The sequence below is a fragment of the Myotis lucifugus genome, unplaced genomic scaffold, assembly GCF_000147115.1.
Source record: "Myotis lucifugus unplaced genomic scaffold, Myoluc2.0 scaffold_644, whole genome shotgun sequence".
NCBI classification, from domain to species: Eukaryota; Metazoa; Chordata; class Mammalia; order Chiroptera; family Vespertilionidae; genus Myotis; species Myotis lucifugus.
Window position 1 is genome coordinate 329092 of NW_005871692.1, and position 24582 is coordinate 353673.

The 24582-nt window shown below is 41.9% G+C and overlaps 2 protein-coding genes across 2 annotated transcripts; one reads left to right on the plus strand and one right to left on the minus strand.

Annotated features, from left to right (window-relative positions):
* The first annotated feature begins 2612 nt into the window (after window positions 1–2612).
* Window positions 2613–6902, plus strand: LOC102431019 (lysozyme C-1-like). The gene is made up of 4 exons (XM_006105163.3): window positions 2613–2813; window positions 3738–3902; window positions 5548–5626; window positions 6172–6902. Exons 1-4 carry the CDS (start codon window positions 2678–2680, stop codon window positions 6236–6238), a joined length of 447 nt encoding a protein of 148 aa, XP_006105225.1. The 5' UTR covers window positions 2613–2677; the 3' UTR covers window positions 6239–6902.
* Window positions 6903–14206: 7304 nt separating this feature from the next.
* LOC102431647 (transmembrane protein 70, mitochondrial-like) lies at window positions 14207–23260 on the minus strand. The gene is given in 3 exon segments (XM_023746258.1): window positions 14207–14831; window positions 21677–21859; window positions 23182–23260. Coding segments are annotated over 3 exon segments (840 nt in total). The 3' UTR covers window positions 14207–14253.
* Window positions 23261–24582: the final 1322 nt, after the last annotated feature.

Here is a 24582-nt window from a genome sequence, read left to right on the forward strand (position 1 = left end):
GATGTACCTATTTCAATTGTCACTACATACCAATAAGCCTTTTTATGGCTTAACCATGGACACAAGAGCTGTCTCCAAAGAATGCATAAAAGATGCAGATTTCTCAAGATGCAGAGCCACTCCAAAGATATCCTAAGAAAGCAAAGACCTCACTGTCACAGGTAGTAAAGAAACTTCTATCTCCCACAAAGTGAGACACCTTAAATCACAGACCCATTCATCCATGTTACTGGAAAAGAGATACTGGGATGGGAATTTTTCCAGAACAGACAAGGCAGCTAAGGTAGATATGACAATGGTTCTTTATATACTGGGACTCTTTGTTAAGATAAACTCTCCAGCTTGGCTGGCGTGGCTCAGTGGTTGAGTGTTGACCTATGAACCAGAAGGTCACGGTTTGATTCCTTGTCAGGGCACATGCCTGGGTTGTGGGCCCTGTTCCTTGTGTGAAGCATATGCAGAAGGCAGCTGATCAATGATTCTCGCTCATCATTGATGTTTCTATCTCTCTCTCCCTTCCTCTCTGAAATAAATAATAGATATATATTACATACTCTCCGGAAGGCTGGCACATTTAGACAAAGAGAATGCTGCTTTTAACATCTTAGGTTCCTAGCCAGCTGGCTAGCTGACTGCCTGATGCAAGCTTGACAATGAACGCCCCTCCCCACCGCAAGTGGCAGAACCAAGAGTATTCTCACTGGTTACAAAGCCAAGTTTTTGGTACATAAAATAAGACAAATGGAGATGCTCATCTTATGATTTTCATTTTTATGAAAAATGACACCAAAGACAGAGACAAAAGAAAACCTGACTGTTTCTGGCAAGCTAAGGATCAATAACCTATGGGCACCCCAAAGCAAATTTGTAAGAGTCATAATTCAAGATCTATTTTTACAAGTGATTTTCTCCTGCTATTATAATTTGGAAAGAAGAGACAAGGAGAAAATGTTACTCTCCTTTTTTGACTCATCTGTTATGGAACACTGACATGGTGGGAATTCTTACCTTCTGTTGTCTGTTGTCACTTATCCCATAGCTCAACTGCAGTCTCTGGGGAGAGTGGACTATCCCAGTCTTCTAATGTCCCATCCTCATTGCCAGAAACTCTACGGGAGGAAAAAAATCCCTTCCCTTCCACGCTTTTAGGGTTTCAGCTGGGACTCTGTAACAAAAGACAGATTCACAAGAAAAAATAAGCGTGTTATAAAATGCACATCTCATATATGCTTGGGAGAAATGCAGGGTTGAGTAACTCCAAGAAGTGACTAGCCCTTGCATTTTCATAGCTTCTTCACCAAGAACAATACATTTTTAGAGAAATGACAAGACAGAGGAAAAGAGCCTTATTCTTCCAAGGGCAGCCAACCGTGGGAAGCTGAATATATGGGGGAACTAATGGAAGATAATAGCTGGTCAGTAAAGTTTGTTATGTGCTGCCTCAGGGCTGACAAGCATCTAGTATTGTAGGTTATTAACTTCTGTACAAATTTATGTTCTGCTTCAGGCACATAGTATAGAGAGCTTTTTGTGGGTCTGTTTCTGCTTAATTGCCTTCAGCTCAAAATAATCCTTCTGGCAAAGGCACAGGTTTTCAAGTGGCATATTCTGCTATTCTGTAGGTTTGATTATAAAGTTCCCCAACTTTATAATGACCTCTATGTTATAACATGGAATTCTGAGGTAAGGCATTGTTGAAAAGGTGTTAGGGAAGTTATTCACATGAGGCTTATTTATAAACAAAACATGCCCTGACCGGTTTGGCTCAGTGGATAGAGTGTCAGCCTGCGGACTGAATGGTCCCAGGTTCAATTCCAGTCAATGGCATGTACCTTGGTTGCGGGCACATCCCCAGTAGAGGGTGTGCAGGAGGCAGCTGATAGATGTTTCTAACTCTCTATCCCTTTCCCTTCCTCTCTGTGAAAAAATCAATAAAACATATTTAAAAACAACAGCAACACATATCATAGTAACAAAAAAAATTAAAGTAGACCGGCCAGTGTGGCACAATGGTTGAGCCTCAACCTATGAGGTCACGGTTCGATTCCTGGTCAGGGCACATGCTGATCAGTGATTCTCTCTCATTATTGATGTTTCTATTTCTCTCTCCCTCTCTGACATCAATAAAAAATATATTTTTAAAAAACTTTACAAAAATGTTAAAGTAGAAATCTGGCTGGGCAACATCATGTGGTGCTATATACCTATTAAAATGACAGACAAGGTGTCTCGTTCTTTTATGCAAAGAGTACATAAAATAATTTTAAGTTGAAAAAGATGAAAACAGCATGTGAACACACACAAAACAATTTAATGAAATGAACGTTAATGAAAAATCAGAGCTCATTTTCAGTTTGTATAAAATGTTCGTTTGTGGGGTTTTTTTCTTTCTTTAGAGTTGCTCAAATTCATAAAAATAAGAGAAGGTTCCCGTTTTGGAAACAGTGCTAATACCAATTCTTCCTGAGCAGGTCTTTAAACATTGTCATTTCATCAATTTCCTGTGGATTAATTCTTTTAACCTTTTGAAGTCAGAGAACCAAAAAATTGTTCCTGTTTTCCACATAGCTCAAAGGGTGGGGCCTCCAAACCACTAGGAGAAGAAGGAAGTTAAAAGAGGTTAAATACTGGGGCCAGCCTCCCCTGGCCAGCTGAGCGGTCTGGCTTCGCAGTCAACATGAAGGCTCTCCTGACTCTGGGGCTTCTCCTCCTCTCTGTCGCCGTCCGGGCCAAGGTCTATGAGAGGTGTGACCTGGCCAGAACCTTGAAAAGACTTGGAATGGATGGCTACAGGGGAGTGAAGCTGGCAGACTGTAAGTTACCTCTCCCTACTTCCAAATAGCCAGCCAGGTGTGCAACAGACTAATAGAGGATGAATAATGAGAAAGGGGCTTTGCGTGAATGGACTTCTTCAAAAAAAAAGTTATTTGAGGATTTTTATACATGGTTAAAAAAATATATCAACTACTTTCTTTATAAACAGAAATGCCAGGTGAAGGAATGAAGGCACGGGAGTGCAAAATTGTGCACCATTCTAAGTAAACCACCACCCGTTGTACTCTGCGAGTGCTACCAAGCTTGCCACTTGCCTCAGACTCAGTGGCACATGTAGGCTGACTGATACATTTGAGCACGTGCTTGACTCCAGCTCTTTTCCGTGTGGAACCTGGGCTCTGTGAGCCTAGAATAATGCAGTGTTTTTCTCTTTTTTAATCCCCCTCCATGACATGAGGCTTTTCATAGCAAAGTATTTTTTTTTCATAGCAAAGTTTTTTGTTTGTTTTCTTTAATTATGTTGAAATCTCAATACAGGGGCAGTAGGAACCTATTTCCTCTCAATCACTGTTTATGTCAGGATCCCTGAAATGCAGCATGAAATGCCATCTTATTATTCTTTCTCGCTGTAGTTGATTAACTGTTTTCATTTTCTTCTATGCAATCCTAGATGTGCCTGTGTAAAAGTTACTTTGTATTTTAGCCCATTTTTGTCAATGTTATCAATGTATGTTTAGGTTGAATTCGAACACTTCCCCTTAATAACTATTTTTGAATGAATGAATAAATAGTTTGATGGATATATGGATGGATGGACTATGAAATAGTCTTTCCTCTTCTACATCTTTGTCCTCATGAAGTAAGTCATTAGTAAAATAAAATTAGGTATATAGAACTGATTATGGTATGCAGTATGTGTCATATGGTATTGCTATTTATTACTAAAAATATGTTATTTTCAGGGATGTGTTTGGCCAGATGGGAAAGTAGTTACAACACACGAGCTACAAACTACAATCGTGGAGACAGAAGCACGGATTATGGGATATTCCAGATCAATAGCCGCTACTGGTGTAATGATGGCAGAACCCCAAGAGCAGTTAACGGCTGTGGTATAAACTGCGACGGTAAGAGAAAATAACGTTTAAGTGATGGCACAGGACCCATCTGCTTATGTTTACAAGAATAGAGATTCAGTACAAATGAAAAGGTTTTGAAAAATTCAACAGGAACCTAGAAGAACGCCATCTTGCCCTGGCTGGGTGGCTCAGTTAGTTGGAGCATCATCCTGTACAACAAAAGGTTTCGGGTTCAAGTCCTTGTCAGGGCACATACCTAGGTTGTGGATTCTATCCCTAGTTGGTGTGAGTATGGGAGGCAACCAATTAATGTTTCTCTCTCTCTCTCTCTCTCTCTCTCTCTCTTTCTCTAAAATTAAAAAAAACACACATATCCTCAGGTGAGGATTAAAAAAAAAAGAGGTGACTCTGACTTTAAAAAATCAAATCAAATCATAAAAATGAAAATATTGGAGAAGTATTATAAAATTGATATCGTTAAATTTCTAAATGTTAAAATTCTAATAGAAAAGATTATTCTTAGAATATTCTTTTGTATTCAGTTAATTTATTTTAAAAATATTTTGTATTCTATAATAATCTGTGGTCACTGAATAAAAATTCTTACTACCAAGAGATTTATGACTACTAGTAACTTTTGGAATATATTGTTCTAGATAGAATACATATCAATCATGCCTGTGAACATAAAGCTATGTCTGTATAAATATACCTACATATAAACATGTAATAATGTGTGGTGTTCTTTATGGTTATTTTTTATTATTATTATTGATTTTGGAGAGAGAGGAAGGGAGAGGGCGAAACATCGATGTGAGAAACATGGATTGGCTGCCTCCTGCACGCCCCCTACTGGGGATTAAGCCCACAACCTGGGCATGTACCCTGACCAGGAATCCAACCATGATCTCCTGGTTCATGGGTTGATGCTCAACCATTGAGCACACCAGCCAGGCATAATGTGTGTTTTAACAAAAATGAAATTGTACTATATATACTGCTTTACAATTTGTTCTTTATCACACAAAATTATTTATATGTTAACAAATACCAATCTTTATTTTATTTTTATTAATATTTTATTTTTATTCTTTTATTTTATTTTATTTTGGGGAAAAATTGATCTTTTTCCCTTTTTTTTTTACATAGAGGGGAGGGGGGAGAGAGAAATAAAGAGAGAGAGAGAGAGAGAGAGAGAGAGAGAGAGAGAGAGAAAGAAACATCAATGTGAGAGAGACACATAGATTGGTTGCCTCCCACATGTGCCCAGACTGGAGCCATGGATGGAGCCTGCAACCGAGGTACACGCCCTTGACTGTGAATCCAACCCTTGACCCTTCAGATCTGTGGACCAGTGCTCTAACCATTGAGAAAAACTGGCCAGGGCTCTTATTTCTTTAGGGGAAATTTCTAGTCGTAGAATTGCTGATTAAAAATTACTAGGTTGGTTCCTCCTTTTCTTCTAATAGTGCCTATTACAAAGAGAACTATCTATCTATCACAGTAGTTGATAATCCCAGAACTTCCAATGACTTTCGTATCTGAGTTTCCTCCCAACATTCACAGATGCATAACTTGTGGAAAAGAATTGTAGTGTCCATTCCTTAGCCTAAGAGAATAAAATGGGCTAAACCTAAACTTAAAATGAAATTTCTGTGAAAGTTGTCTTCATTCCTCACCACCTGTTTTTCAGTTTTGCTTCAAGATGACATCACTAAAGCTGCAACCTGTGCCAAGAGGGTTGTCAAGGATCCACAAGGCATCAAAGCATGGTATGTGTAAGCTTAGGGGGGAAAGCTTTTTTGCCCTGTGTTAGGAGAGAGGTGAGAGAAGATTTTCAAGGACCACCATATGCTACTGAGAACTGAAAGTTGCAGCTTTAGATTTATGCTAAAAAAAAAAGTATCACTTAAAAGCAATCTATTTTAACATTTTAACGGATTCAGAATCTTTTCCTCTTATTTCTCCATTAATTTGGGAGGATTTCTAGAATTTTTAAGATTCTCCACACTCTACCAGTTCCTTGTCCTATTTTGAAATGTTTGGAATGAGGTAAATGTAGAATGCACTTTGCAGTGGCTGTTAGGAAATGCACGTGACTCTCGTGGTCAGCATATTATGCTGTAGCCAGGGCTTTGGGGAGAAGTGAAGTTGGGTGTACATATCTCCATTTAATAAATAGCAATACCTGGATCTATAAAAGCCTGTATTTCATATAGTGTTAAAATAGTTTGTCCTCACAAAGGATTTGATGTATGTCTATCACAGTGAAGATATGCTTTAACCTTATTACCATGTGTTTCACCTTTCCCTACAGGGTGGCCTGGAGAAATCGCTGTCAAAACAAAGATGTCACTCAGTATACCCGGGGCTGTGGAGTGTAACTGGACAGCTTTCCTTCTTCAGCTCCTTTTCTCTCGTTTTCCTATTCAGGGAGTAGCAGTTGAGTAAAAGTTCACACTTATTTCAAATAAATAATGTTTTTACAGAAGCAGGAGCAAAATACGGTCTTTCTTCTAAGAGGCTAATGTTGTCTAATGTGTTAATTATTGGGTAGTAAGTCTACAACATGTTTCAGTGTGCTGATAGAGCTACTGCTGGTGAAAATTTACCTAAATCTTGATTACCAAATACGTCTCCAGTACATTCAGTTCTTCATCAAAGATTTCATCTTGAATGACACCAGTATTCCTCAATGTTTGATATATATGTAACAAAAGACTATCTTAAAACACATTGACCTTAGGCAAAATTTCAGCTGTGTAGGCATTTGATGTGTTCATCTGTTCATTTGTCTCTCAAAACAGAAAAAGATAACCGTTCTTTGTTGGGCAATATCAAATTTACAAAAGAACAGAATGCCAAATAGCTGAAAATGGAGACGGCCTGGATTAAGAATATTGTTTTGATTAAGTGTGATCTTTGGTTTAAATGCTTTCTTTTATACAGCTTTAAAAATGAACTCACAATTTATATATCCATCTACTTTAGCCCTTTAAAGAACTTTTTTATGCATCTTGCTGATCATGAAGGAATATCAAGAAGGATTAGACTAGCTGTTGCTGTTTCTTAATTTTATAAGCTTAGATTCCTGCATTATGACTAAAACTGGAGGCAAATGAGTTTGGAAGTATTGAAATAATTGCTAATTAACCACCAGTGTGAACTTATCATGTTGTTAAAAAAATAAACATTTTTATTAAAGGACTCATACCTTGTCTTTCTCTAGTGTGAAAAAAAATGACTTAGCCCTCTTAACATTTCCTTATACCTCACCTGTACCCAAACAGGTTATATTGCTGGGGAATGAAAGACAACCCACAGGCATGCTGACAGATCTCACTTTAAATTCATAACCACACCTGGCCAGTGTGCCTCAGTGATTGAGTGTCAACCCATGAACCAGGAGGTCAGGGTTCAATTCCCTGTCAGGGCTCATGCTTGGGTTATAGGCTTGATCCACAGTAGGGGGCATGCAGCAGGCAGCCAATCAGTGATTCTACTCATCATTGATGTTTCTCTCCCTCTCCCCCTGTCTGAAATGAATAAAAATACATTTAAATTCATTACCACAGATCTCATATGGGCCCTCAAATCTGCCAGGCATCTTAGGCACCTGTCTGCAATCCTTCTGGGTTGGTGTCCCCACTCTCCAAAATGACTATTACTATTTTACTTCCCTTCCTCCTCCCTCAAAGCCGTAGCACAGGTGCCTGACCACTCACCTTCTACCCATCTCTGCTCTCAGTATTGGCTGCATAGTACACTGAGAGAGTAGAAACAATCTCATATAAATTCTCCCCTGTCAGGGCCCACACTTCCCCTAGGTCCATTCGTCCTTCTTGCCCTGCTATCCGCGGGAGGAAGGGCCTCTGCTCCTGCCAATGGCAGTGTCTCCACATGCAGTCTCCATCTCATCCCTCTCACTGCTCCACGGTAGGCTGTTTCCTGCATCTGGGTCTCTTCCTCTTTGCAATTACCCCATCATTGTGCAAACTGCCCTAATAACCTCCATTACAAATGACTCTCTATTGAGCCTACATAGCCCTCCAACGACCGCATCATTCTCTGCTCCCTTTTGCAGCAACGAGTCTGCGGTTAGATATCTACACTCACTAGTTCCACTCCTCACCTCCCATTCTCTTTTTCCTGTTCCGATTGGATGCTTTTTGCTTCCTCATATGCCAAATTGCCGATTTGAATCTCGGTGTCCTCTACTATTTTTTAAAAATATATATTTTATTGATTTTTTACAGCGACAAAGGAGAGAAATAGAGAGTTAGAAATGTCGATGAGAGAGATACATCGGATCAGCTGCCTTCTGCACAACCCCTACTGGGGATGTGTCTGCAACCAAGGTACATGCCCTTGACAGGAATCGAACCTGGGACCCTTTGGGACCCTTCAGTCCACAGGCCAACACTCTATCCACTGAGCCAAACCGGCTAGGGCTCTACTCTACTATTGATTCCCTGAAATTATTCATTTCAGGTGGCGTATGCTTCATTTTGATTGGTCCTTTTTTAAGTCACTGATGTTCTCTTGAAGTTGCCACTAAGTTCCTTGATGTTGTTACTACGTTCCTTGAGCATCCTTATAACCATTGTTTTGAACTCTGTACCTGATCATTTGCTTGCTTCCATTCCATTGAGTTCTTTTTCTGGAGATCTCTTCTGTTCTTTCTTTTGTGACATGTTTCTTTGTCTCCGAATTTTTGCTGTTTCCCTGTGTTTGTTTCTATGTATTAGGTAGAGCTGCTATGTCTTCCTGTCATTGGAACCCTGGGCTGAGGGTGGTGTGGGGCTAGGACCCCTTGCTCCTCACATTGATGCATTTTTTTCCACAGCCAAGATATCCTGCCCAGCAGGCATGGCTCAGTGGTTGAGTGTTGACCTATGAACTAGGACAGTGGTTCTCAACCTTGGCTGCACATTAGAATCACCTGGGAATCTTTTTAAAATCCTGATTTCTGGGCCTCATCCTCTGGAAATTGTTTCTTTGTTACTAATGTTGTGGCCCTAACCCATAACAAAGAAACAGAATTTCCAGAGGATGAGGCCCAGAAATCAGGATTTTAAAAAGATTCCCAGGTGCCCCAACCGGTTTGGCTCAGTGCATAGAGCGTCAGCCTGTGGACTGAAAGGTCCAGGTTCGATTCTGGTCAAGGGCATGTACCTCGGTTGCAGGCCCATCCCCAGTAGGGGGTGCGCAGGAGGCAGCTGATTGATGTTTCTCTCTCATTGATGTTTCTAACTCTCTATCCCTCTCCCTTCCTCTCTGTAAAAAAATCAATAAAATACTTTGTAATATTTTAAGCAAAAAAAAAGAAAGAAAAATAATCAATAAAATATATTAAAAAAAAAAAAAGATTCCCCGGTTATTCTAATGTGCAGCCAAGGTTGAGAACCACTGAACTAGGAGGTCATGGTTTGATTCCTGGTCAGGGCACATGCCTTGGTTGCAGGCTCAATCTCCAAGGTCGGGTGTGTTGGAGGCACCTGATCAATGATTCTTGCTCATCATTGATGTTTCTATCTCTCTCTCTTCCTCTCACTTTCTCTCTGAAATCAATGTATATATTATATATATATATATATATATATATATATATATATATATATATAATTTTAAAAAGAATAAATGAGGTAATAAGAGTGGTGTCCTAATTCAATATGACTGGTATTCTTATAAAAAGAGGAAAAGCCCAAGTTGGTTAGAGTGTCATCCTGATATGCTAAGGTTTAAGGTTTGATACCCAGTCAGGGCACACACATAATCAACCAATGAATGCATAAGTAAAACAACAAATCGATGTCTCCCTCTCTCTTCCTCTCCTTCTCTCTCTCTCTCTCTTTCTCTCTCTCTCTCCTTTCCTCTCTCTCAAATCAACAAATCAAATTTTAAAAAGAGGAAGAGACACCACAGATGCCCCGGCACAGAGAGAAGACCCTGTGAGGATGCAGCGAGAGGACGGCCACCTGCAAGCCAAGGAGAGAGGCCTCAGAAGAAACCAAATCTGACCTTCATTTGGACTTCTAGCCTCCACACTGTGAGAAAATAAATATCTGTTGTTTAAGTCACACAACCTGTGGTATTTCACTATGGCAGACTTAGCAAACATACAGATGCTCTTTTTTTCCCCCCAATATATTTTTATTGATTTCAGAAAGGAAGGGAGAGGGGAGAGAGAGATACCAACATCAATGATGAGAGAGAATCATTGATTGGCTGCCTCCTGCATGCCCTCTACTGGGGATCGAGCCTGAAAACCAGGGATATGTTCTTAACCAGAACCGAACCTGGGACCTTTCAGTCTGTAGGCTGATGCTCTATCCACTGAGCCAAACCAGCTAGGGCTGCATACAGATGTTTTTATCTTTTATTTCCTACTAGAGGCCCGGTGCACAAAAATCTGTGCACTGGGGGGGGGGGGTCCCTCAGCCTGGCCTGTGCCCTCTTGCAGTCTGGGACCCCTCGGGAATGACCACCTGCTGGCTTAGGCCTGCTCCCCGGTGGATTGGGCCAAAGCTGGCAGTCAGACATCCCTCTGGCAGCTTGGGAGCCCTCGGGGGATGTCCACTTGCAAGCGAGGAGCAGGCCTAGCTGCAGTTGGACATCCTTAGTGCTGCTGAGGAGGCTGGAGAGGCTCCCATCACCCACTGCTGTACTGGTAGCCGTCAGCCTGGCTTGTGGCTGAGCAGAGCTCCCCCTGTGGGAGCGCACTGACCACCAAGGGGCAGCTCCTGCATTGAGCATCTGCCCCCTGGTGGCCAGTGTGTGTCATATTGACTAGTCATTCCCAGTCATTCTGCTGTTAGAGTCAATTTGCATATTACCCTTTTATTATATAGAATTTTCTATGTCTTTGTCTTTTGCTCTACTTTCTGGGAATTTTCTTTGATATTATCATTCAATGTTTTTATTGTTTTTCATTTCTGATATCATATTTTTAATTTCCAACAGTTTTTTTGTTGTTGTTGTTCTCTGAATGTTCCTTTTTTCCTTGTGTTGTGTCAGATGTACTACTTCTTATTTTATCTGAATATAGTAATAACTAGAGGCCTGGTGCATGAAATTCATGCACATGGGGGGAGTCCCTCAGCCCAGCCTGCCCCCTCTCCCAGACTGGGAACCCTTAGAGGATGTCCTACTCCGTGGGGAGTGGGCCTAAGCCACAGTCTGGCCTCCCTCTGTGGGAGGTCAGAGGGACTTTGAAGGGCAATACAGTGATAGAAATATGCCAGATTAAAGATGTATGGGTTGCTTTTTTTTTTTTACCATTTTAAAATTCAATTAGTTAATTTATTTTTATTAAAGCATAGTTGACATACAATATTCTATTAGTTTCAGGTGCACAACATAGTGATTCAACATTTATATACCTTATGACAGTGATGGCGAACCTATGACACGCATGTCAGAGGTGACACATGAACTCATTTTTTTGGTTGATTTTTCTTTGTTAAATGGCATTTAAATATATAAAATAAATATCAAAAATATAAGTCTTTGTTTTACTATGGTTGCAAATATCAAAAAATTTCTATATGTGACATAGCACCAGAGTAAAGTTAGGGTTTTCCAAAATGCTGACACGCCGAGCTCAAAAGGTCCGCCATCACTGCCTTATGATGTGATCACCACAATAATTCTAGTTACTGCACTATTATTAAAATACTAGTGGACCAGTGCACAAAATTTGTGCACATTAAAAGAGAATTAATTAGAGGAAATATTTTAATATTGCTATTAGCCCTTTCTCTATAGTAGAAGTGTCAGAGATGAAAGAAAATTAGTAAAATATACATGAAAATCTTCCTCTTGTCAGAGTCTAGGGTGCACCACAGGACTCAGAGTCAAGTCCCTGCCCACCCATGCACACCTCGAAATATCGCGAGACCCAGACCCAGCCGGCCCCACCCCCGTCAAGCCCTGTAGGGCGGGGGCGCAGCCTCAGGTCCCCCAACAAGCCCCACCAGGCAGGGGGCTCAGCCTCAGGACTCCTGGTCCAGCACCAGGCAAGTGGCACAGCCTCAGATCCTCCAGCAAGGCCTCAGGTACCCCAGCCCCAGAGCCAGGGCAGGGGGCACAGCCTCAGGTGCCCTGGCCCAAGCGCAAGGGCACGAGGGCGTGAGGGCATGAGGGCGTGAGGACCATTTGCATATTAGCTCTTTATTATATAGGATTATTAACTTTATTCCCTATGCTATACATAACATCCCCATGACTTATTAATTTTATAACTGCAAGTTTGTATCTCTTGTTTCCCTTCACCTTCTTCTCCCAACCTCCACCTCTCATCCACCTCCCCTCTGGCAACCATCAGTTTTTCTCTGTATCTATGAGTCCGTTTCAGTTTGGTTTTGTTAATTTGTTTTATCTTTTCAGATTCCACCTATAAGTAAAATCATGCAGTATTTGTCTTTCTCTGTTAGACTTATTTCACTTAGCATAATATCCTCTAGGTCTTCCATGTTGTTGCAAATTGGAAGATTTCATTCTTTTTAATGGCTGAGTAATATATGCATATGTAATATATCACATTTCCTTTATCCATTCATCTGTAAATAATGCTGCAATGAACATAATGGTGTACATATCTTTTTGAATGAGTGTTTTGTTGTCTTCAGATAAACACCCAGAAGTGGAATTGCTGGGTCATATGGTAGTTCTATTTTTGTTTTGTTGAGGAATCTCCATAGTGTTTTCCATAATGACTACACCAATTTACAATTCCACCAACAGTGTACAAGATGCCATTTTTTCCACATCGTTGTCAACACTTGTTTGTTGAATTTTTGATACTCGTCCTTTTGATGGGTGTGAGATTCAAGCTTGTTTAACTCTTCTCACGGGAAAGAAGAAAGTTTGTAAGTTTAAGTCCCAAGGGACTTGAGATTAGGCCTGTATTCCTCAAATGCTTTTCTACAAACATAGGCGTAAGTTAGTCATGTAAAACTTAAAACCAGTGATTTGCAACCTTTTTCGTCTCATAGCACATATAATCTAATTACTAAAATTCTGTGGTGCACCAAAAATATATATTTTGCTGATCTGACCAAAAAAATAAGGGGGGGGGGAGGTATATAACTTTGATTCATTCACACTGGATGGCTTTTGTTGTATTGGGTGTTGTCATTTTTTTTATTTGATAATCAAGAGAAAATAGTTCAGTGCCCCTGGCTAAGTAATTAGGTATGTTATGTTTTAAAATTTCTTGCGGCTTGCCAGTTGAAAATTGCTGCTTTAAACTTAGAGACTTACTTCTCCTCACTCATTGTTATGTGGTTTTGTAGGCATCTTTTCCAATTTACATAAATTTCATCCAGGTAGAAAGTCTGTTGACAGATGAGCCCTTTTTATCATTGAGGAACTCTGCAAGTTCCTACCAACACCATAGCAGCCATGGGATCTATTAGCCACTCCCCAAGTCAGCTCTTCTTATACTCACTCATTCAGGCCTTGAACCTGAGTCCCCATCTGTGGTTCCACAAAAGTGTCAGTAGCACTTACCGCGATTATTTACGTTCTTATACAAACAGCTTGCCTTCTTCTGGACTAACTTAGGCTAATAGGTATTGAATTTATTTGTTACTTATTCAGCCACAATTAATGGTTTTTCCATTTGTTCACTGCTTTCCCTCATTTCTTATTGGTTACATTGGCACAACACTTATCACATGTGTATATCTTGCTCTTTGACCTTCAGATACATTCTTACTATTGAACAATTGATCTGAAATTCATGTGTAACACTCAGCATTTTGTCTTCACTTGAAATTTTTTCTCTCCTCCATCATCATCTGTCAACACTCACTGCCTTTACACTCACCAGATGTGATGAGAAACATGTATGTACATCTCAGAAATGAGCCCAAATGTAGGAAGCATGGCCATTCTGCTACCCTATGTCTTTACATTTAAAGTGGTTATTGATAGGTACATGGTTATTGCCATTTTATTCATATTCATGTTTTTTCCCCCTCATTGGGGGGCAGGATTTATAATTACAGAAATAAGACAAAGGTTGGCAAAAAGGCTAACATTCATAATTGAAGTTCTAAGTTGAAAATCAACAATTCTCTGAACTCAAGACTCAAATCTATACATTGAAAAGGCACATTTGGACTAGGAAATATTGGCCTAGAATGATGAGAACAAAGAGAGCTCCGTTTGCAATAATGTCAGAGCAGATGACTTGGGCCTGCTCTCTCATTGAAAACAACCAAAAAAGCTGGAGAAATTACATAGGAGTGGGCAAAAGTAGGTTTACAGTTGTGAGTATGGGAAATGTTTATTATTGTATTGTTGTTTTTTTTTTAGAAAACAAAAGTAAAGGCAATTTTATTATACATGGGAAAATAAATCACATTTAAGCACAAACATAAAAACAACAGACTCATTTCTCATCTTCAAGCTGTTTCTTTTCACTGGTTTCTTCCATATCAAAAGTGAATGGTTTGTCATAACCCATTAGATGGTCATAGTCTTTGGGGTTTGGAAAGAGACCTGAATTAACTAACAGTGATTTTGTTTTAGCATAAAATGTGGTAAACAGATGTGTGCTGCTTGGAATCTTCACATCATTCTGTTGAAACACAGTACTGGTTTCTGAAAGCAAAACATTGTAAGTAATGGCTTTGTAAGTATCTGTCGTGGCCTCATGGTACAACCGAATGACATAGCCTTTTGTAACTCAGTGAAGCAGGACTGGAGTGATCAGTGTAAAGCTTCCTATGATGCCATAAAATAAGATTTGCAAAGGCAGACTTCCAAATACAACATTATTTGGGGCAAAAATGTATGGTAGAAATGTAAGGCTGATCACACTTGTAGAATAAGAGAAACATTTCACACCAAATACTGTTCGGGCCAAATTCCCAGTATAAATCAGTCTTCCGTCTTCTGATTTTTCAACTTGTTTGTGTAAGCATCGAACACATCTTTCCCAACAAATGGGTATCTTGGTTGCAGGCACTTCCCCAGTGGGGGTGTGCAGGAGTCAGCTGATCCATGCTTCTCTCTCATTGATGTTTCTAACTCTATCTCTCTCCCTTCCTCTCTGCGCTGGCGCGGGACTCCGGAAAAGCCGCCGCCCAGCGCTCCCGCCGCCGACTGGCCCCGAGGAGCTGCCGGAGGCCCCTCGCGAGCCGGCCGCCCTGAGGCCTGGGAACCCGATGGCCGCCCACGGCATCGCCCTCTGCCCGCAGAGCAGCCGACCCGCCGCCAAGGGCCGCCCAACGCCAAAAGCAGCATCCCGCACGGAGGAGTGGCGACGAGCCCCGCCGCGCCACGTGCCGGGAACCCCGAAGGCCTATTACTGTATTGTTTATTAATTATTGTATTATTTATTATTATTAACCTACTTTTGCCCACCCCTGTATATCTGCTTGAAACTATCAGAAAGCAATGCGGAAGGATTTATGGGGTTAAAATCTGTGATGAGGCTGGCCACATGGGGGCAGCCTTACACAGGCTGTCAGAGCCTATCAGAGAGCACTCAGGGGGAGGGAGGGTGTGAGTCCCACAGTCCATAGGAAAGGAGAGATGAGTTTGGCATTGGAGAGACCTCTGCCAATTCTGAAAGTAGAGGCCAAGAGGTCTAGAAGCTAAACACAGTTTTTAACAGACGCATGGGCTGAAGGGACAAAAATTAGAGTTGAGGGCTGCAAGGAAAAATTAGACACCTCAGGTTTTAATTTGAAATGCGAAACAGTTCATCCAGATTCCAATGACCTCAATCCTGTTTGGATTAAAGGGACTACAAGTGACTAATGTCTACCTGCCTGGCAGAAGCAAAAGTAAGTTATCTAGGAGAACAACATCGTCCAGAGCTTTGAACTGTCTACAGTTCGTCAAGGGTGATTCTGCGGCTCAATTCAAAATAACCGGACTTGCCAGGAGACAAGATCTGGACAAAAGTCAAGAGAAATGACCATGGAAACAGGTCTATACGGGATCTGAGGCTCTCAGCCAGGGGTCAGCAAAACATGGCCCATAGGCCAAATCCAGCCCTCCACCTGTTTTTGTAAATCAAGGCTCATGGAGTCACAGCCACACTCATTCTTGTGTGTGTGTGTGGCTGCTTTTGTACCGTTAAGAGCAAAGTAACAATGTAGGCTAAATAAATATTATCTATTATAATCAGATAAAGTCCTATCTATCCATGCTTCTATCTAAAGTCCTTCTCTAAGTTAATACCTAATGAATAAAATAAAATGTTAAAAATTGCTAGGAAAGTGACCATATACAGATTTGTGGAAGATGGAAAAGAACCCTGAGCTCCAAAGCCTGAAGTATTTACTGTCTGGCCCTTTACAGAAAAAGTTTATTATCCCCCCAATCTAAGCAGCTACTTCAATAATAGTGGAATAGTAAACAGAGGATCAATATAGCCAACAATTGGAAAAGATAATAAAATAGATAAACCCTAATGAGGCTCATGAAGAGAGGGACAGGGAGTGAGGCGAAGGTACAACTAACCAGTCTGAGGAATTGAAGGGGGACATTAACATAAATTCTGCATAAATGAAAAAATAAAGAGCATTTAACAAACAAATTATGCTAATAAACTTAAAAATTTATGTTCATTGAAAAAACTATTTATTTATCTTTGCTGTTAAAAGTCTTACAGATGTCCCTGGTTTCTCCCCCATTGGCCCTGGTCCTCTCCATCCCACTCATTTGAAAAATTCTTAGGGCAAACACGAACTTACCAAAAGTGAGAAGCCCTAGCTGGTTTGGCTCAGTGGATAGAGCATCGACCTGTGGACTGAAGGGTCCCGGGTTTGATTCTGGTCAAGGGCACATGCCTGGGTTGTGGACTAGATCCCCAAGTAGGGGATGTGCAGGAGGCAGCCAATCAATGATTCTCTCTCATTATTGATGTTTTTATCTCTCTCTCTCTCCTCTCTTCTTCCTCTCTGAAATCAATAAAAGTATATTTAAAAATAGAAAGAAAAGTAAGTAATCCTCTGTCTATTAAAGAAATTGAATTTCATAATTCCCACAAAGTAAACAAGAGGTGAATTCATTCTAAAGTTCAAGGAAGAAGCAACACCAATTACAAAAAAACCTTTTAGAGAATAAAAAAGGGTAACCTGGCCTCACCTGAGCAGGGTGAGGAGGGAATCCATGCCAGTCCCAACCCAGTGTACGGTGTCAGAGCCCACGGGAGGTGATGAGGCTGCCCACATGGGGGGAGCCTTACATAGGCTGTCAGAGCCCAGAGATAGAGAGAGAGAGAGAGAGAGAGAGAGAGAGAGAGAGAGAGAGAGTCCCCAGTGTCCATGTGGAGGGACAGCCTTGTAGAGTGTTACTGATGGCTGCGTGCTGGCACGGGAGTCAGAGCCTGAGAAAGGGGAAGAAAGCCAGCTGTGGGTTGTGACAGCCTGGGTGAGGAGGGCATCCATGCAGGGGGGTGGCCTTGTGTGGGGGTGGCAGAGCCCAAGCAGGGAGAGGCAATACCTGGGTGGGTAAGAGGGGAGCAGTGGAGATGAGAGGTTAATTACATATGGGAGACTGAAAATAGGTGGGTTTCTCATTGTCTGAGAAGACAGTTCCAAATACAGAAAGGGTGAAGACTAGAATGAGCCCTGCGGTTTTGGATTGGAGTTTTATGTGCATAAATATATTTCCTATGTTTGTCCACGCCACCCCCTGCTGGTCAGCACACATCATAGCGAGCAATCGAGCTCCCGGTCTTCTGGTTGATCTCCTGAGGGGACACTTTGCATATTAGCCTCTTTTATATGTAGATTTCACAAATGTTAAATAAGTGGAATCATTCAGCATGTATACTTTTGAAACTGGCTTTTTTCATTTGGCATAGTTTCCTTAAGGTTCCGCCAAGATGTATGTATCAACAGTTTGTCCCTTTTTCATTGCTGAGAAGTATCCCATGGTGTGGACATACCATGGTTTGTTTAACCTCAGTCACCCATTAAAAGAAATCTGGACAATTTACAGTTTGTGGCTATTAAGAATAAACTGCTATAAACATTCATGTACGAGTTATCTTTCCTTTTTTCTTTCTCTCTGGGTAATCACCAATCTTGATGACTCAAACCTCCTAAATATCTCTTGAACCTGCCCCACCATCATCTGCCATCTGGATTACTTGTCACTTAAAATATGTATGTTGGAGAGAGGAGGGGAGATAGGAGGGAGGGAGGGAGGGAGGGAGGAGAGAGAGAGAAAGAAAGAGAAGAAAGAGAAGAAAGAAAGAAAGAAAGAAAGAAAAAGAAAGAAAGAAAGAAAGAAAGAAAGAAAGAAAGAAAAGAAAGAAAAGAAAAGAAAGACTAATGTGAGAGAGAAACATCGATTGATCGCCTCCCATATGAACCCTAACAGGTGACTGAACCAGCAACCTAGGTGTGTGTCCTGACCAGGGATCCACCTGGCAGCCTTTCGGTGCATAGGAAGACACTCCAACCAACTGAGCCACACCAGCCTGGGCTACTTGTCATTTCTCTGGCAGCAGTCCCTGAATCCAATCGAGGGTGATTTTTTTTAAAGCTTTTGATCCTGTTACTCTCCAGTTTCATACTTATGACTAGCTTCTCATTGTCTTGGGGATTACGTCTCAAATCGCACTGCTCTGCTCACCCCTCCAACCTCACTTCTCTTCAGTTTTCACCAGACATCCTCGCACATCTTTCAGTGTCTGCATGGCAGATGGAGGAAAGAGCAGGAGTGAAAGCAGAGAATAGGGTGAGAGCATGGCAGATGCCAGCAAGGGTAAAATCGCTGTCACTGGTGGGAGAGCGCATGCAGAGTTCACTAGGCTAGTGCTCTGCATTAGGCTTAGTGATTGCGTGGTAGGTTTCAAACACAATAACTTGCAGCACAGTATTGATTGGCGCTACTGTAGAATTAATTCCGCTGGTGTGTGTTAAATCTTGTTATTTCCTCTTGGTTTGAACCTGACTCAACACACAACAACAGCAGACCGTGGAGTAAATTAAGTGCACAAGTTAACTGGTTTCTGGAACTTGGATCATGTCAGGAGACTCAGGACAGAAATGATCTTGCTATTTTGCAAAGAGCAGGAGTTTAAATGACAGGGATATTGAGAGCTAAAAGAACAGAAAGTAATCACTAATGCTTGGGGGGAAAGCACTGGTCTGATACTGTGCTTTCAATACTGTGCTGCAAGTTATTGTGTTTGAAACCTACCACAAAATCACTAAGCCTAATGCATAGCACTAGCCTAGTGAACTCTGCATGCGCTCTCCCACCAGTGACAGACCCAAATTATTTACCGTTTGCCAGCGTCCCATGCACCCCAGGACCCAACAAAATTTAGCCTTTTGGTGGGGTCAAGCCCTGCCCCTAAGGCAGGAAATGTTCCCAGGGATGTCCCTCTGACCTGCAGCCAGGCTGCTGGACTCGCAGGGAGCCGATGCTGGGAGTGCTGGTCCTGTTCCCTAGGCTGTTCTACAGCCTGACGAAGGCCAGCAGCTCCACTAGTTGAGTGAGGAATTGCTTCACCTTAACCTTTCAGCCCTGGAGAGGTGCAAGGACTCATACCTTGTCTTTCTCTAGTGTGAAAAAAAATGACTTAGCCCCATTAACATTTCCTTATACCTCACCTGTACCCAAACAGGTTATATTGCTGGGGAATGAAAGACAACCCACAGGCATGCTGACAGATCTCACTTTAACTTCATAATCACACCTGGCCAGTGTGGCTCAGTGATTGAGCATCGACTCATGAGCCAGGAGGTCAGGGTTCAATTTTTGTCAGGGCTCATGCTTGGGTTATAGGCTTGATCCACAGTAGGGGGCATGCAGCAGGCAGCCAATCAGTGATTCTACTCATCATTGATGTTTTGCTCCCTCTCTCCCTGTCTGAAATGAATAAAAATACATTTAAATTCATTACCACAGATCTCATATGGGCCCTCAAATCTGCCAGGCATCTTAGGCACCTGTCTGCAATCCTTCTGGATTGGTGTCCCCACTCTCCAAAATGACTATTACTATTTTACTTCCCTGCCTCCTCCCTCAAAGCCATAGTACAGGTGCCTGGCCACTCACCTTCTACCCATCTCTGCTCTCAGTATTGGCCGCATAGTACACTGAGAGAGTAGAAACAATCTCATATAAATTCTCCCCTGTCAGGGCCCACACTTCCCCTAGGTCCATTCGTCCTTCTTGCCCTGCTATCCCCGGGATGAAGGGCCTCTGCTCCTGCCAATGGCAGTGTCTCCCCATGCAGTCTCCATCTCATCCCTCTCACTGCTCCACGGTAGGCTGTTTCCTGCATCCTGCATCTCTCCCTCTTTGCAATTACCCCATCATTGTGCAAACTGCCCTAATAACCTCCATTACAAATGGCTCTCTATTGAGCCTACATAGCCCTCCAACGACCGCATCATTCTCTGCTCCCTTTTACAGCAACACGTCTGTGGTTAGATATCTACACTCACTAGTTCCACTCCTCACCTCCCATTCTCTTTTTCCTGTTCCGATTAGATGCTTTTTGCTTCCTCATATGCCAAATTGCCGATTTGAATCTCGGTGTCCTCTACTATTTTTTAAAAATATATATTTTATTGATTTTTTACAGCGACAAAGGAGAGAAATAGAGAGTTAGAAACGTCGATGAGAGAGATACATCGGATCAGCTGCCTTCTGCACAACCCCTACTGGGGATGTGCCTGCAACCAAGGTACATGCCCTTGACAGGAATCGAACCTGGGACCCTTTGGGACCCTTCAGTCCACAGGCCAACACTCTATCCACAGAGCCAAACCGGCTAGGGCTCTACTCTACTATTGATTCCCTGAAATTATTCATTTCAGGTGGCGTATGCTTCATTTTGATTGGTCCTTTTTTAAGTCACTGATGTTCTCTTGAAGTTGCCACTAAGTTCCTTGATGTTGTTACTACGTTCCTTGAGCATCCTTATAACCATTGTTTTGAACTCTGTACCTGATCATTTGCTTGCTTCCATTCCATTTAGTTCTTTTTCTGGAGATCTCTTCTGTTCTTTCTTTTGTGACATGTTTCTTTGTCTCCGAATTTTTGCTGTTTCCCTGTGTTTGTTTCTATGTATTAGGTAGAGCTGCTATGTCTTCCTGTCATTGGAACCCTGGGCTGAGGGTGGTGTGGGGCTAGGACCCCTTGCTCCTCACGTTGATGCATTTTTTTCCACAGCCAAGATATCCTGCCCAGCAGGCATGGCTCAGTGGTTGAGCGTTGACCTATGAACTAGGACAGTGGTTCTCAACCTTGGCTGCACATTAGAATCACCTGGGAATCTTTTAAAAATCCTGATTTCTGGGCCTCATCCTCTGGAAATTGTTTCTTTGTTACTAATGTTGTGGCCCCACCCCATAACAAAGAAACAGAATTTGTGAAAATATATCTACAGCAAATGCAAAGTCACACAGCCAATTCTTGTCACTCAGCTCAGTAAATTCGTCAGACTTCCCCTTTAATTTCAAAAATGCATCAATCTCTTCTTTGAGCTCCCACACTCGTTGGAAAACTTTGCCCAAACTCAACCAGGGCACACAAGAGTGGTAAAGTAAGTCGTGGTGATCCGAATCAGTTTCCTCCAGAAACTTAATAAACTGACGGTGCTGAAGTCCCTTTGCTCAAATGAAATTAACAAGCTTTACGACTGGATTAACAACATGATTAAGGTGTAGTATAGACTTGCACAATGATTCCTGGTGAATAATACAGTGAAGAAAAATAACATCTTGGTTAGGGTTCTCCTCTTTCACTTTATCCTGAATTCTTTTTAGCAGTCCAACATTTTTTTCCAGTTAAATTTGGAGATCCATCTGTCGTGACATTAGCAAGCTTACTCCATGGTAGCTTCATTTTCTCGATGACAGTAGACACCCGGTCATACAAGTCCTCTCCCCATGTTTTTCCTTTCAGTGGCTCCATGGCTAAAAACTCCTCCATAATTTCAAAATTGTCACTAATCCCTCGGATAAAAATTAAGAGCTGAGCAGTGTCCTTGACGTCATTACTTTCACTCAATGCTAGTGAATAAAACTTAAAGAACTCTGCCTTACTATTTAACTTGCTGGCAAGTCTTCATCAATCAGTTCCACTCGATGAGTCACTGTCCTGCGCGATAAGCTGAGTTTTTCGAACTTGCCTTTGCTCTCTGGACACAAGAGACCTGCTGTGTCTATCATACATTCTTTCAAAAACTCGCATTCAGAGAGAGGTTTGCTAGCTTTTGCTAATTGGAATGATAGCATAAAACTTGCTTTGGTAGTTGTCTCTTGAATTGCAGTTTGTCTGTGAAAGACATTTTGCTGAGCCTGTAATTTAGCCATCAACCTCTGTGCAGTAGCCTCCCGTTCTTGAGGTGACTGCTTGCTAGCATAGTTGCCATGCCTTGTGGCAAAGTGATGGCTGAGATTGTACTCTTTGAAGACTGCAAGTGTTTCCTGGCATATCAGACATATCGGCATTGATCGGACTTCGGTGAAAAAATATTTTGTTGTCCACTCCCTCTTAAACACTCGGCATTCACTGTCCACTTTCCTTTTCTTTGGTCCACTCATGTTTAATATTGGGCTAAAACCAACAGTACCATTCTCTTATTAAATTCTTTACTAAAATAAGACAGTAAAGTATAAAAACAAGTGATTAAATTTGTCTACTATAACATTTTTGGTCTTCTAAAAAATATATATATAACAAAATCATCTGAAAAAGTTCAGACATGGGACAGAGGCACACCCTGACCATAGAAAACAACCCCTTTCCTCCATAGGAAACCTGTGTATCTTTCACACAGACCCTTTGTTTATGGTAACACACATAGCTGCACATTGCTGTGTCTTCCAGATACACTTGTATGGGAGGTGCTAGGGCAGTGCAAAACATGGGTAACCAGTAGTTACCACTAGCACTTCCGTTATTGGCAAAAAACAGCCGCAGTGCACATAGTGTGAAAGAGCCCATTATCAATGTCAGATTGCATCCACTGGACTCTATAAAAACAACCAAGTGCCACTTTTAAATGCCCATTGCAACAGTTTTTCTTATCAAAAGCTGGAAATGGCAGGATATTTATATATATACCCCTACTGTGACAGCCTGGCAGAGCATTACAAAGGAGAAAACCCAGCATCTGGTGATGTCCATAAGTACAAGACTTCAGGCTGTCATTACCAGGAAAGGGTTTCATCCAAGTATTAGATATGAACATTTGATTTTCAGTTTTTCATTTGTCCGATTACTTCTGAAACCCTGAAATTAAGCGATTTTGTAATAAAATCTTTAGTTCATCACATTTCTATACAATCTTTTTGTTCAACCCACTGAATTAGGGTTCATTCACACTAGCCATGCTGCTGTTGCAGTGTGGTGCAGTACTGCAATGCAGCGCAGCTAGGGTTAATGCAGGGTACACAGGTTTCCATCATGTTTGCGTTGATGCTAATGTGCAGTGGTGCATATTAACACAAATGCCCTGTAGCACTCATTTTTACAGGCGCAAGGGGGAGAAGCAAATGCAGCGCAAAATGCATTTGTTTTGCCGCTAACACATGCGGTTAGTGGTCACGGTAGCGTTACTGATACCGCATCCATATCAGCAAAAAAATGCAGCCGCAGCATGGCTAGTGTGACATGTCCTCTGTGTGTCTTTTTCCCTGCTGCGCGCGTCCGCAGTGGGAAAAAAAACTGCAGTGGATACAAGCCCTAAAAGCTGAAAGTCTTTGTTGTTTTATTAACAAGTCATTGTGATGTACAGAATGTGGGAACAGGAAAAAATTGTGTTTGAGTAGAGCTCTTAATCTTACCTCAGAAAGGCTCTGATACTGTGCTCTCCAGGGGCGTGTCTCCCTACATCACCACGATAACGTGTCTAGCATTCCCAGGGTGATGTCGGGAGACGCGTCCGCGGGCATTACAAGGAGCCTCTGGAAGACTGAGAGGTTGTTCCTTCTACTGAATGGGCGGATATAAATCCGCCCACTCAGAAGAAGGAGCTGCGGCCGTTTTTCCCTACGTTGCCATGTTAACACTGCTGCTGGTGAAGGAGCAGAGGGGAGAGCAAGAGAACCCTCTGCTCTTTCGGCTCCCTGGCCGGATAGAACAGCCTAACAGGCTGGATCTGGCCAGCGGGCCATTGTTTGCAAACGGCTGGTATAGACTCAGGTGTGAAAGGGAAATATCACTGTGCCCTGGACCCACCCCTGAACGTTCTGGAAAAGTGAGGCCAAGGTTAGACCTTTGAAAGCTTGAGTGTAGTGAGAATGCCAGTGGAGGCCATTGGAGAAGCGACAACAGCATTCCATGAAGACAAGGAGGCTCCTGGGATAGTTAGTGAAAGCAGAGAATTCTGTCTGGGACTTCAGGATTAAGAGCGATTAGCCAATAGACTAATGTAAGGATCTCCACACTCCAGTCTTAGATGGGGGCGTGGGGGTGGTGGGTGGGCACCCAGTGAGACAGAAGGTTGCAGCAAGACCTAGAGCTGGACTGGAGGAGCCCAGTGACAGAAATGATTCTCTTGCCTATCACCTAAGGAAGAAAAATGGAGACTAAAGGTAACATCTCCAAAAACAGAAAGGCGCCTTCCTTTCTTCAAAGGCATGGGCACGTCCTAACTGTCAAAAAGTATGACTTCACTTTGTTTTTATTATAAATCATAGACTATGGACTCCAATCAAGGACAAATTTAAATACCAGGGAATCCCTCCTGGAAGGGAAATAGAAACAAAAACCGCAAAGCTGCTAGAAC